General features: G+C 48.0%; 1 protein-coding gene across 2 annotated transcripts in view; it reads right to left on the bottom strand.

Moving 5' to 3' along the window:
• Window positions 1-13,666, bottom strand: part of MN1 (MN1 proto-oncogene, transcriptional regulator) — a 111,980-nt gene that overhangs the window by 64,301 nt on the left and 34,013 nt on the right. Inside the window, exon 2 of one of the 2 annotated variants that reach the window (XM_040611689.1) lies at window positions 6,709-12,246. The exons of the other annotated variant lie outside the window; for it this stretch is intronic. Within the exon in view, the coding sequence (XP_040467623.1) occupies window positions 12,062-12,246 (185 nt within the window). The 3' untranslated portion in view covers window positions 6,709-12,061. Of the gene's footprint in view, window positions 1-6,708; window positions 12,247-13,666 lie in introns of those variants that run through there. 2 annotated transcript variants of the gene reach the window in all.

Genomic DNA, 13,666 nt, shown 5'->3' with positions numbered 1-13,666 from the left:
CAATGGGGCCAGGAGCACAGTCAGGTCTAGAACACCTTCAGTTCCTCTAAAAGAGGAATTCTTTTCCATGGGAATTAACAAAATGCTTCTCTAGCAGCAATGGGAAATAATTTAAAACTCTTAACTTCCATCATAGGTAAATGAAATTGCACACCAAAAAAGCAGCGTTAGAAGAAGATTAGGTCTGTAAAGTCAGACGGCAGGAGCTGCCAGGGCTGATGCTGCCAGCAGCCTCCAGCCTTTGGTGATGCAGACCCCTTGTGCAGAAGTGCTGTCTCCAGCAGCTGGCAGGACATGCAAGTGCCCATCATCTGCAGGAGGCCCGTTCCATGTGCAGGTATGCCGAGGTCCATGCAGAACACCTGGTTTTAGTCCCAAAGGACAGGATCCAATTGACTTGTGCATGAGCCATGCTGCAAAAGGCTTGGAGTTTATTAATTGGGCACATTACCTCTCAGGGAGATGGGCAGTCTCATGCAACGGCTCCCTGAGAAAGGCACAGCATTATTGCTGTCAGGCAGCAGGAACCTGAGACAAACTCACAGTTTTTCTGGGTTTCATCCCAAAACACATTTCTTTGGGCTGAGTGATATGCTGAGTTGCTTGGCAGACCAAGACTGGGGAGCACAGGCCACAGAATTCAGACCATTTGAAATGTAAATATTCTAATAAAGAACCAGAAGATCTTCCTAGTGTGGGAGGGAGGCATTTTTGGGGATAGGTCTCTAAAAGCAAAACATTTCCTGAGTAAGCTTTCCACCCAGAAACAAGAACAAATAAGGTTTCAAAGCTTAAACATTTCAAAAGGCACAACTCCTGCTGCTGCAGACACATAGCACATGCATCCCTCTAACACCTCTCTCCACCCCAGTGTGCTGCAGAGCACAGGGTGGCTGGCCAGGACACCAGCTGTAGCCGGGTGGCCACTCCTGAGGTGCCTCCGAGGCACAGCAGGTGCAAAGAGGGGTGCCGGGGGCACAGGGCTGGCCTGTGTGCAGGGGCTAACAGCCCAGCTCACCTTGTGCCCTGCGGCATGGCTGAGAAGTGACACAGCTCTTCCATACGAATGCATTGGATGGATGAATGTGGGGAAGAACAGGGAGTCACTCAAGCAAAAGGGTAGTCCCAGAGCAGGAGCAAATGGATGAAAGCTTGCTCAAGCACTCCTAGGGAGGGAGCAGGACTGCCAGCAACGGGGAGTAGAGGACCTGACCATCTTCCAGCAGGAGCAGGGACACCAGCCTGGCTCACTGCATGGTGCTTGCAGGCGACACAAAGTTCTGCATGGGCAGGAGGTGGCGAGCCCTGCCAGCCCTCCACCATGTGAACATGCAGCACTAGACCTGCACCCTCACAGCTTGGAGGCTGCCAGAGGTTAAACGGCCTGTTGCAAAAGAATGAACTCGGCTTTGCAGCCCGGAGTGGTGTGTGGATGCAAAGGGACAGGAAGGGATGTGTCGGTGCTGTAGCAGCCCTGGCCAGCGGTGCCAGGCCACATGCCTGGTGCTGTGCACAGGTTATCACAGGAGTCCCACACATGTTCAAGCCTCCAAGTGTCCCTGCACACCACATAATAACCACGCTGAGCATGTCCAGCTTTGTTGTTTTAGCCATACTGTAGAGGCGTCTATTTACTTGGGAATCATATGTTTTCTGCCCTGGTCCTCACTGTATTCAGAACAGTTACTTAGCTTCAATAAACCCCTTGTTAAAGCCTTTTCCCTTCTGTAATCTCATCAAACTAACCAAAAGGAGTTTGTTCTGAAATAGAGTCCCATTTTGTAACCTGGCTTCCTATAGGAGATCTCCCCATGTGCACTCAGCCCCTCGGCCACAAAAGGGGTCTGCTTGTCCTAGCGCACTAACAAAACACTGCCGTCTGTTTGGGTTAGTCAGCAGGGGGTTAATGAAAAGCCCGGCCCTGGGGACTCCCACCTTATCTGCAATCATGAATTTATTGAAGAATGTGTTAATGTGCTGGATTTTATTCATCAGGGGTCAGGGCTTTTCAAATTCTTCCTCCCAGCTCCCCCTCTTTCCATCCCTCCCCAGCAAGCTCACAATGCTGTTTAAACAAAGGACTCCCAACACAAAGAGCAAATTTACACAGTAAAGTTTTCTTGCAAGCCCAGAGCAGAGTCTGGAAGAATTCCAGCTTTATAAAGAGAAAAGGGGGTGGGGGGAAGAAAGGGGGAAGGGAGAGAGGGGCATTTTGCAGAGGATAAAAGGAAATTGAGAAAAGTTCCCACCTCCTGAAGCTCAGCACTGAATATTCTCTGCCAGTTAACCCCAATGCATTACCAACCCTTGAGGGTGTTTCAGCAGGACAGGAGCCCTCATAACACCAAACTTTCCAGCCTCCTTCTTGAAGAAGATTGACATTAATGTTTTAACATCAAATCTAGGGTGACATTTCAACAGCTTCTTTGTCTGTGGATTAATAACATTAGCCCCTAAAAGGACACAGCAAACATTAACCAGGGCTCACGGTTTTTTGCTTGTGCCAGTTTTACAGGTGGTGATACAAGCGAGATGTAGCAGGCAATAATGAGCCTCAGCGATGGCTTACAGGCTTTGCAGTGATTACGTGTCCAAGGCCAAGTGAGAACATGAAGGAGCCTCTGTTCCCACCTCCCGCATCCCACCCGTGCGCCACGCACCGTCCCAGGACCGGAGGCCATGGGAGCCCTGCTGGCAGCTTCCCTGCGCACCACCCGCCTGGGTTCTGCAGATGCACAAACCCGCCACTGTCTGCAAGTGCTAGAAAAAAGGGTGGTGTAATTCCAACACAGCTCATACGGCCGGCGAGCTCTTTTCCCCTTCCATCACTTGAACATTATCCCCACTCGACAGCTAGGGATAAAGGGTTGGTCGGTTTGGTTGTTTTTATTTTTTTTAACTAAAAGGTTAAGACCCCCCCCCACTGCTCTGTCAATTTTAGTTGTGCTGGTCAGAGCTCTGGGAATTAGAGAACAGGGAGCAGTCCTGCACTAATTAACCAAAGATGACCTAAATGATTTTCTTCAGGTCTTGTCACCTCCACTTTCTGCACTATCATTAATAAGCTCTGGCAATGTCTCAGAAAGAAGGAGAGCTCAGAACAGACATCACCTCTATTTCCACCTCTGCCCAGCAGGCACAGTATTACGGGCTTCACCTGAGCAAAGAGTTTTCAGACATTTTTACAAGCAAAATAAATGTGATGGTATTGGCCATAAAGCTAAAACTGCTGGGGAGGCTACAAATTCTGGTCACCATGCAGGAAAGTAACTGCTTCAGGCATGTAGCTTGGAGACTTTTGGAACTACTCAATTAATATTAAAAGAATCTCATCAAAATTCCATTTTCTAACAAGTTTCTCAGCCAAAAGGATGTAATTGACCCCAATTTTCATTCCTGTGTTTATTTACTTTGCTTTGCAGGGAAAGCAATGCCTTCTCCCATACTCTCATAAAACCAGCAGCAGTCTGTAATAGACAACAACCTGGGAAAAAGGGGTTTAAATGACTCTGGACTTACACACAGAAGCCCACAAAGAGCAACGCAGCACACGTTTCTGCCTGTCTCTGCTGTGCGTGGCTCTGCCCTGGCTCACACATGCATCTTCCTGCCACAGCTGGAGAGGTTGGGAGGGGATGCTCTGCAGGCAAAGGGTTTCTAGCACCTAATGACCAAACCCATCTGAGAGCCGTGCTGAGTGCTCTGCCACACTCGCAGCCGCCCGGCAGAACATCAGGCAGGCTGGGATGCAGGGCCAGAGCTGCCCAGAGCCGCACGGCTTCTTGTCTTCCCGGCTGTTGGTGCTGCTGGGCCGCAGGGGGGCCGGGCAGATCTCAGCACATGGGATCCAGCTGCGCTGCTGATGGATCCCTGACTGCTGAACATACAATACATATTAATAGGGTCTCCTTTGTGACAGGAATGCCAAAGCCTCGTGCAGAAAATAACTCAAAGGATATAATTAAATCAGTTAAATGGCTTGGGAAAAGAGACATGGCTACAGCCAGATTTCAACTCTCAGTACAGTCTCAGGGCACAGGGAACAACGATTACAAAAGCAAGAACTATAAAAGCTCTCTGACCAACTACTTGCTTTTCTTCAGTTAATAAACTATAATCCCTGCTTAACACTGACACAGACCAGAAACGAGCCTCTAGCACAGAGCATCAGGATGAAGGCAAGTGTTCGGCGTAAGCAAACGCAGTGCCAGCATCACTGGGGGTCATGACTGTTACCAGACAACAAGTAAAGCCAGTACAGAGAGTAGGAAATCAAAGATCAGCCAGTTTGTTTTCATCGGTTAACATGATGTGCAGCAACCAGCCAGCTCGTGCCACTTTTCGGAGCCGGGAGCTCGGAGAGGAGCACTGCTGGTACAGGAGGGGCAGCTCCGGCTGCTGGCAGCACCAAAAGCAGCCTTTGCACAGGAGATCTGGCTGCTGAGAAACAGCTGTGGCGCACCGGAGAAGCCATGTGAACCCAACTAACAGAGCTCATGGCCAGTTTTGATGGGACAACTAACCACTAAAAGGAGCAGTGCTGTGTTACACAAGCTGGGGTGTGTGTGTGTGTGTGTGTGAAGCCCCCTGTGGCCAGTCTCACCTCCCAGCCACTTGCCAGGCAGCACCAAGGTGGCTCCAACCATGGCCACGCTGTGGGAAGGTCTGTCCCCTCCAAGCTCCAGAGCCACAGGTGATAAGAGGAGAAAGAGAAATGCTGTGAGAGAGGGAGGGCACACCGAGATGAGCAAGATGTCCTGGAGAACTCCCCAGGGCAGCGTTTGGGCAAAGTGGCTGGGACTGACACTGCACCAAATACCTCGAATGCCCAGCAGCTGGGACGGTCCCAATGGTCTCAACACATGGGGTCACCACCTCACAAGCGACTCTGGGGATGGGCTGGAGAGAGGTTGGGAGCCACCAGTGGGAATGAGGAACACCCAGAGCTCCCTGCTGCCAAACCCAGCACTGGTCCCACAGGGGAGCTGGCAGCTGTACGGGGAAAGCGGAAGGTCTCCTCTTCCGTGGGTTTCCACTGTGAAGAAGGAACTGTGCAGCTGCCAGGAACACTGCTGACATTTCTCTCTAAGGATCAAAAAGAAGTCCAAACGTAAAAAACCCACCAATACTGAAAAAGTAATTTCAATAATTTCAATGGTATTGAGCTGAAAGTTGAGGAGGAAAACGTGTACTACTTTCACAGCAAGGAGCAAAAAGCTGTCAAAATAGATTCACTTCTCAGAAGGGTCACATACAGAAAAAAAGTAAGCAAGTTATTTATTTGTAAAGCTAATGTTACAAAGTATCTAACATATAGTTACCAGATTTAATAAGAGAGAATGTTTCAAAACAAAATAGCCTTTTATAGCCAAAGTTAACAAATTTCTGTCTGCTCTGTACCCAGCCATAACAAGAGGTGAGGTTTACATCTTTAAAGCAAATTACACTTCTCTGCCATGCATCGCTTTCTCCCTTCAAGAATATTAAAATCGGGGTTTGAAAATTAAGCAAAGCTTTCTCCCTCAATGGACTCGAAATGAATCTCAAGATAGTTTCATTTCTCCATGTGTGCTTTTCATGTTAAAGAACAACGTAGAGGGACGGGACCGAATACATGTCTCAGACACAGAAAAGCTGGTGAGATGCGGGCAGAGCTCACAGGCTGTGCAGGAGATGCAGTGGCTCATCCTGTTACGCTGCACACCAGAACGTGCAGAGCAGCGCTGTGAGCACTGCACAGCTTTCTGCACCTCAGCACATGCCAAACAAATGGAAAAAAATACGTGAGGCTGAGCACCGCTTCCGTGTTTCCTGCAAGCATGAAAGATACGGAAGGTTGTTTCTTCAGTTCAAAGATGATGTGTTTGAACAGCGCCTGGGCTATTGCGCATTTGGGGGTTTTTCCCCCTTGGAAAATATCATACATTTCTCTTGCAGCCCTCCTTGGAAAACTCGTAGGAATGTGAAAGGATTAAGAGTTTGAAATCTGAGTAACAGAGATGAATGGATTTTTAAGAATCTTGGTAAAGAGCTCTAGCCTGTTTACCGTTTATTCACAGAATTCGGCTCAAAAATCTTACCAGAAGAAGTGCTATGGAAGACCCAGTGTTCCGGCTTACAATAAGGCCAGGAGGAACCTCCTCTTGTAGCTGGGATCCTCCGAACTCAGAGGGACCTCCTCAAGGTTCAGCTGCAGCTCCTGAGGAGGTTTATCTTTGCTCATCCAGCCCCATTTACTACAGACAGGGGCTCAGCAAACCTCATGGATTTGCTGTTCATCAGAGAAATGACTTCAGCTAAAAAGTAATTTCTGATCGCGCCGGTTAGTTCCAACCTTTGCGATCTCTGGGTCAGCCAGCTCTGAGCCAGGAGCAAGGGGCTGGACCTGGCTGTGGGGCTGCACCATGAGCTGCCGGGGCAGGTGGTCACCCTACTGCAGGCAGAGAGGAACCTGCAGAGCCCAGGAGCACCAGGAACAAACCGCGTCCCCATGCCTTCCTGTGGCCAGCGGCTCTGTGGGACAGCCCTGCCGGCGAGGGAAGCCAGCTGGAGTGAGGATTTCCCCAGATCACAGGCAAAAGTTGTACCAACCATCACAAGGGCCAGGGTTTACCTGTATGTGAACAGTATTGCTTCACTTCTTCATGTCTCAGGGGAAAAAGGACCTACTACAAAAATTAACAAACATGGTATGAAATATACAATAGCCACCATTAACATCATATTTATTGTTATTTAGTTGCTCAGTAAAACATATACAGATATGTACAATATGCATGAATACAGAAGACTGCACTTTACATATTTAAAAAAAAGGAAGAAAAATAACACTCAATTTCATGAGCTATTGTCACAGTCTTCCAACCAAGCATTTCAGAAATGAATTGAACAAGAATAAAAAAAAAAAAAAGAAAAGAAAAAAAAAAAGAAAAAAAAGAAAAAGATTACAGGATTGCTTAACACACAGCAGAGTCAAGTTTTCATATTTTACATGTGCAATAACATTTTTCAGAAGAGTTTGCTATGCAGTACGGATTACCAGTGTTTTGAGTATTTTTTTTTTCTTTTCCAGGAACCAAATTTAGTACAAAGAAATAACATTCTTTTGCTTAAGGCTGTTTTAAAGCTGTTATATTCTTGGGTAGCAAATAGTGATAAAGTTGTAACTGCCGGAAATCACAGCCTGCAGTTTCATCAGTCAGGATCTATGAGCGGATGGACTCAAACCAACAATTCTAATAGAGAATTTCTAAGACAAAATTAGACTATTTCCTCCATTAGCCTTAAGCAATAAAGGAGAAACAATTCTATAAAAATGGGTTATGCTCTTACACACCATCCATTGAACAGCTGTGAATCTAGTAGTTGAGAAAACCTTACACTGCAGCTTAACAAAAATAATCAAAATTCACCAGTTTTGTTTCTGTCCGCATCTCCCCCCACCTCCTCCAGCCCTCCTAGCAGCAGACGCGTTTCGCTGACCTGTGCTCACCTTACCCCTTCCTCCGTTTGCCTTACCATTGGTGCCTGGAAGCCCGATACAGATTCCTGGTGTGGGAAGGCCAGCCAGCCTCAGAATGACCACGCAGACATACAGTATCTGAAACAGTCCCTAAATGACCCAGATGACGTGATTCTGATGCTCATTCCCTTCCACCATAACCACACAATGAAATCCTTAACTAAATAAAAATGAGTCTAAACCCTCTCCCACTGATGCTCTAAAAACCGAGCTAGAATAGCAGAGAACTAGTAACCCTAGGGAAAAGTGATCTGGAAAAAAATCGTAAGAGTATTTAATAAATAAAGCCTATTCTTTCCTTTTTTCTTTTTTTTTTTTTTTGGCAAAGAGATATTTTTATCACTCCTCCCAATTTAAATGCAAGAGAGATTTTCCTCAGCTTGCCACTACATTTTAAACTTGAAGACTAAGTGCAGAGTTTCTTTCAGCAAACACCAAAGGAGTCAGCGAGCTGGGTCGGGAGGCCAGGGATGTCCATGCTCCCCGGCACCTGGGCACGGGGCTGCAGGGGAAAGCCGAAGCCAGGCGAGGCAGGGAGACGGCTCCAAAACAAATGTGAAGCCCCATTTTTGCTGTTGTTCACAATACAGATTGTGCACCCCTTAACGGCACATCTACCACAGGTCCTTGACTTTTTGGTACAACACCCCTGCTATCTGGAAGCCCTATAGGGCAAGCAGGTGTGAGTTTACGTTATTCTGGCTTTACCCACTCATTTGGGGAATATGTAGTTCTTCAAATTCCATCCTCTGCTGCCCCAGCCCACCCTCTGAAGGAAGCAAGCCTTGAGCCGTGCGGCTCAGCAGCAAGGGCTGCGAGCAGAGGTCAGACCTCGGGTTCAGCTCAGCTCTGCCACCAACGTGCCCCTGACCCAGCTCGGGCTGACACTGTCTGTGCCTCTGTTTCCCTCTCCACAAGAGTGCAACTTACCTCTTGCACAACAGGCTTTTACCTACAGCTCTCAAACATGCCTCAGTTAGAAGTATTATTAATATCCTGAAAATTAACTCATTTCAATTCTTACCATGTAGGGCTATGCTGATATTTTATATATGTTAAAAAAAAAAAAATATCAGTGCATTCAGTGCCAAATTAATAGAAAAAATGAGCACAATGAAATTACTACAGGTGACACGAGCTTTGCAACAAAGTTGTAGCCTTCAGCATATGCTGCCAGTACCAAATACACCAGGTTACGAGCATGAAGTGATGCTCCTCCTGGTCAGTCATATGTACCGTTTCTGTTCTGATCTTTGGCAAAAAGCAAAGGAACCATGAAAACACAGGTTGGTCGTGGCATTGCTCACAGCTGCCCCAGTAGAGCTCCCAACCTCTCCTTTTGTTCAGTTGATAATGTTACTTAAATTACGCAAGATCAAATGGGCAGGAGGTTAGCAGGACGGCATGTGACCATGCTATCCAGCAAAACTACACAGCGAATTAAGGTCCAGCAGACAGCCAACCACTGTTTTTAACTCCTCACAATCTAAAAATCCCGTCCTACTGCTGCAGCCACCTGGGGCCAGCAGCGCCAGCCACGCAGGATGAGCCGGGGCAGCCGTGTGCTGCAGCCCCGCACTTCCATGCTGTACAGCTCAGCAGCTGAACACACGGCCCTGGCTTCAGTACAGCCCATCCGCCTCATTTCATAGGATTCAAAACTGTTAGAGGACTCCACTGGTTTTTAAGGAATTGCTTGCACTTTGTTTTTTTTAAGCAAGGAAAAAAGTTAAATTCCAAGTGGAGGGGAACAGCAGCTCCAGCAGAGGAGCACATGCTGCAGAGAGCAAAACAGAAGAAAAGGGTGGGTGAGACCAACAGAGTCACCACATTTCTACTTAAAGAAGGATTTCTCTTTAAAAGCGATCTGAAATCTCTAATGCAGTGTTCACTGAAAGGTCTCTCCCTGGTAGCACAGGGTGTGCATCCCTGACCTCAGGAAGCCTGAAAAACCTGTTCTCTTGAATACAGCAGGAAAAACTAAAAACAAAGAGGCAAGCCATCAGGGTTGCACTGCTGCAGGACAGGAACGTGCCACCCAGACCATGAACTCTTCCTAATTTCCCAGCTGTAAGTGCTGAAACACGGTATTGTATGTCTAGGCATGAGTTTCGCTAGGGTTACTCCAAGACTCACCCAGCTGGGATGGGTGGGAGCTGCCGGGACAGGGTGGGAGCTGTGGCTGAAGCCACCTCAGCAGTGCTCACCCTGGCAGGCGCCCCAGCCCTCAAGTGCTTTGCTAGGCAGGATTTTAAATTAATCACATATTTGGGTGAACCGGGACTTAAGAAATCACAGGCACAGAGGCACCTTGCAGAGTGGGGGTTGACAACTATTCTACCAGGAGGTATTTTACTGGGGATGGTGCTGTTTTATTGCAGGGACAGGGAGGAGCTCTGAGCTTTCGGTGGCGCACGCGCCTGCAGAAGGTACAAAGCATCCCATCTTTTTGTTCCAAACCAAGCAGGTGCGAGGCATCTCCACAGCCAATTGCCCCAGGAGGGGCAAAAATCCTCATCCTCGTGGCAGCTCCAGCTTCAATAAAAAGTAAAATAATATTGAACATCAAGGTTCAAAACTATCCAAATTTATCCAAAGTCAAGTCACTGACCAGACCCGTAAGAGGAAATCAATCCATGCACGGTTAATAAGAGCACATTCAAATAACATTTCCAAACACTGCGAGTCTCTCTGAAGCCACACACAACCGAGTGAGGATTTCAGACCATCCCGTGCCATTGGCATTTTAGGCAGAAATTCCTCTCCATTGGTGTCTACTGAGAACATCACTTCAAAATAATTAAAGGCCCAGCACAATCATCGAAGATAAAATACAAAGCAGTCTTCAAACTCCATCCCTTGAGGAGGGACACATTTTGTGAATTCATGACAGGAGTAATAAACAACCCTAGAGAGGCCGACCTTTATTTCACAGCTAAAACCTAAATCTCCCGTGGTGGTATTAAGCTTCAGGGAGCAGAGGAAAGCGAGCTGGCCTGCGCGGGGCGGGACGGCTCGCGCTCCTGTACACAGAGGATACACAAATAATGCACAGCGTTACGTAAAACCACAGTAGTGTCGGCTCATCGTGTCAGTCGTGTATTTATCTGGTCTGCTTCCACCTTTCTTCTCGAATGAGTATTATCTATCACCAGCAGGGAAGTATGGTTTTCCTTTTATTGTATGCATCCATAACGCTGTTCTTCAATGCGTGGCAAAAATGGGGCCTCAAAGTTCAGGAGGGTCTAACGTGGGGTCTCCCTGCCCTGGCAGATCAGGCAATGCTGACCCTGGGAATACAGACCCCTGGGTGTCCCTCCCCAGGCTGTCCCCCAGCTGCTGCCACTGCAGTGGGACGGCCGTGGCAGGAGCCGGGGTGCCCTGCAGAGAAGCACATGGGACGCTGGACCCCGCTTCCCATTGACAGCATCTTCCTTCAGCTAAAAAGGGGTGACAAATGGGCAGGGTGCAGCTGTGCCACCTGGCAGGGCTTTGGGGACACCGGCCACAGCTGGCGATGGACCCAGCCGCACCGTGGGTGCCAGCTCCTACCCTGGGACACCGTGACACCATGCCACAGCACAGTGCACACAGGAGGCATGCGGTGCCTCCGGGAGATTTTTCTTCTCTGGCAGTGATAAAGTGGGAACTGTGGGAGCATCACCAGGACCAGGAGGCTACGGCCACGCTGGGGAGCACAGCCCGCCCCTGCTCGCAAGTGGAGAGGGAGCCCGGCCATTCCGTGGGGGAGACAATGGCTCTTAATTATTAAGCAAACTTCCTGTTAGACTTATTTAGAGAAACTTCTCTACACCTTCCCCAGCTGTGCCTGAACCAGCCCATTCATGACAGCTCTGTCTCTGGGCTTCAGCAGGGTAAATACAGGAACGAGCGTCCTCACCTCGCTGGGGAAGGCGGAGAGCAAACAAGGCTGAACATTATTAATAACAGAACATCATTTTCTCAGGAAAGGGCAGGCTCGTTGCCTGAATATTCAACAGAGCATTAACTGTTTGGTTTGTATGTGACTGGCAAAAGCTGGGTATCAATATAATATATAACATAATGATGACCATTTTACTTTAACCGGCGTTTATTCCTGAACTGCTGTTCTTCAGGATCACCATTGTAATAAGCACTGAACAAAGCAAAACAAAAGGAAAAAAAAAAAAAAAAGAAGAAACACAAAGCAAATGAGGAAGGAGGAGGAGGATGATCTTTGTCTTATTATGACATACGTGACTTGGACATACGCTGAGATGAAAAAGGAAAAGGCCTCATCTATAAATGTATGCCAAGGTTACAGAATAATGGGAAAAAGTGGTCTAGCAGGAAAATCTTAAGCAAAAGTGTGCTAACTGCAGAAGGGTTAACACTGGTAACATACTGTGGCAGAAGATTAAAAAAAAGTTGAGGTTTACTTTAAATTAACCCTTTCCAGTCCATATGCCACTAAGCAGGTACCAACCTAGAAAAATAGTCCACCTAGCAGTAGCGGCCCTTTAAAATTAAAAAGAGAAAAAAAATAATTTCTTTTGTTCAAGTCAGGGCAGCCACAAAAGTCCCAAATCTGTTGGAGATGTCCGAGTGCAGGGACCTCCACGTCGGCACCGCAGTCCGGCCCTTCGCCTCGCCCACGTCGTCCGTGCAGTGGACCGAGAGGCACTGCAGGTGGCTGCCAGTCTGCGCCGTGGCCGAGGTCTTGCTCGGGGGAAGGTCGTGGGCTGGAAAGGGTTCACAGAGAGAGCGTTAGGAGGAGCGTGCAATGCAACCACAGCAACTCACACAACCGGCAGCACGTGGGAAGCGTCTTCGCACCTGCCTCTGCCCCGTCAGCTCGCACCCCAGCTCTGGCACCCATAGCGTCCCCCAGCTTGGGGACACAGCATCACCGCCACTCGTACAGCTCCCTCTTACCCCGCAGTGAGCTTCTCGGCTGAATTTTTCACTGCGCCAGAAAACCACCAGAAATATTCTCTTTCACATGCACTTGCTTTAAAGTAAATCAGCAGTATGTCTGAACTCTGGGGATGCACACACGGCTGATCATGTCTGTCCTGGATGGCAGCACAATGGGGAGTTTTCACGCCCTGCACACCCTCCACTATTTGAAACCGATACTGAAACCTCCCCAAACCAGCCCCGAACCCTCCAGGTCATTCCTATCATCAGGCTTTTACAGGCACAGGCCTCCCTGTTTACCTCTTTTAATGCAGCATCATGGTAACACTTTTCTTATAATTTCTTTGTTTTAGGACTTCGTATGATTTTTAGCCACCATTAGTTTCTGCTAACCACTGAAAGAGTTTAACTTGAACACCCTAAAGAATGTCCCTGGCTTTTTTCCTATGATTTTACAGTTCACACGAAAAGTAGCTAAAACTGTTCCTTCCAAAGTATATTACCACGTACTCGTGACTCGTTCCCACTGTCACTCCACTATTTTTCCTTGCTTCCATACTTTCAAGTAATCTGTTGCAAATATATTTTTCTCATCTTCAAAGTCTGCCTTGGTGCCCGTGCCCTCTCCCTGCCTGGCACAGCCAGGGACATCTTTTTTTGATAGAATCATAGAATCTTTTAGCTTGGAAAAGATCTTTAAGATCATCAAGTCCAATCGTTAACCCAGGATTGCCAAGTCCACCATGCCTCTAAGCACCACATCTACATGTTTTTTAAATACCTCCAGAGACGGCAATTCCACCACCTCCCTGGGCAGCCTGTTCCAATGCCTGACCACCCTTTCCATGAAGAAATTTTTCCTAATATCCAATCTAAACCTCTCCTGGCACAACTTGAGGCCGTTTCCTCTTGTCCTATCACTTGCTATCTGGGAGAAGAGACCATCACTTTCTTCCTCTCTGAAATCAATCACTTCTTCAGTTCTTCTACCACTCTTAATCAAATCACACAAAAAAGCCAAAATGCAAATCACACCCCAAACTTCATCCCTCACCCTGTAGCTCCTCACGTTATCAACAGCCCCTCCACGGGGTCCCTCTCACAGACCCTCAGGAAGGGCATGGCAGTGACTGGTGTCTACCCTGGCTGGGACTGGGCAGTCCAGCGGCCGATGCAGGCTGGGGCTTGCTCCTCTCTCCCCGCTCAGAGCCAGCCTGCCAGCCCCATAACACAGAAAACCCT

The sequence above is a fragment of the Falco naumanni genome, chromosome 1 (assembly GCF_017639655.2).
Source record: "Falco naumanni isolate bFalNau1 chromosome 1, bFalNau1.pat, whole genome shotgun sequence".
Classification (NCBI taxonomy): Eukaryota; Metazoa; Chordata; class Aves; order Falconiformes; family Falconidae; genus Falco; species Falco naumanni.
Note: the sequence above shows the minus strand (reverse complement) of the source record. Positions and strands in the feature narration are given on the sequence as shown.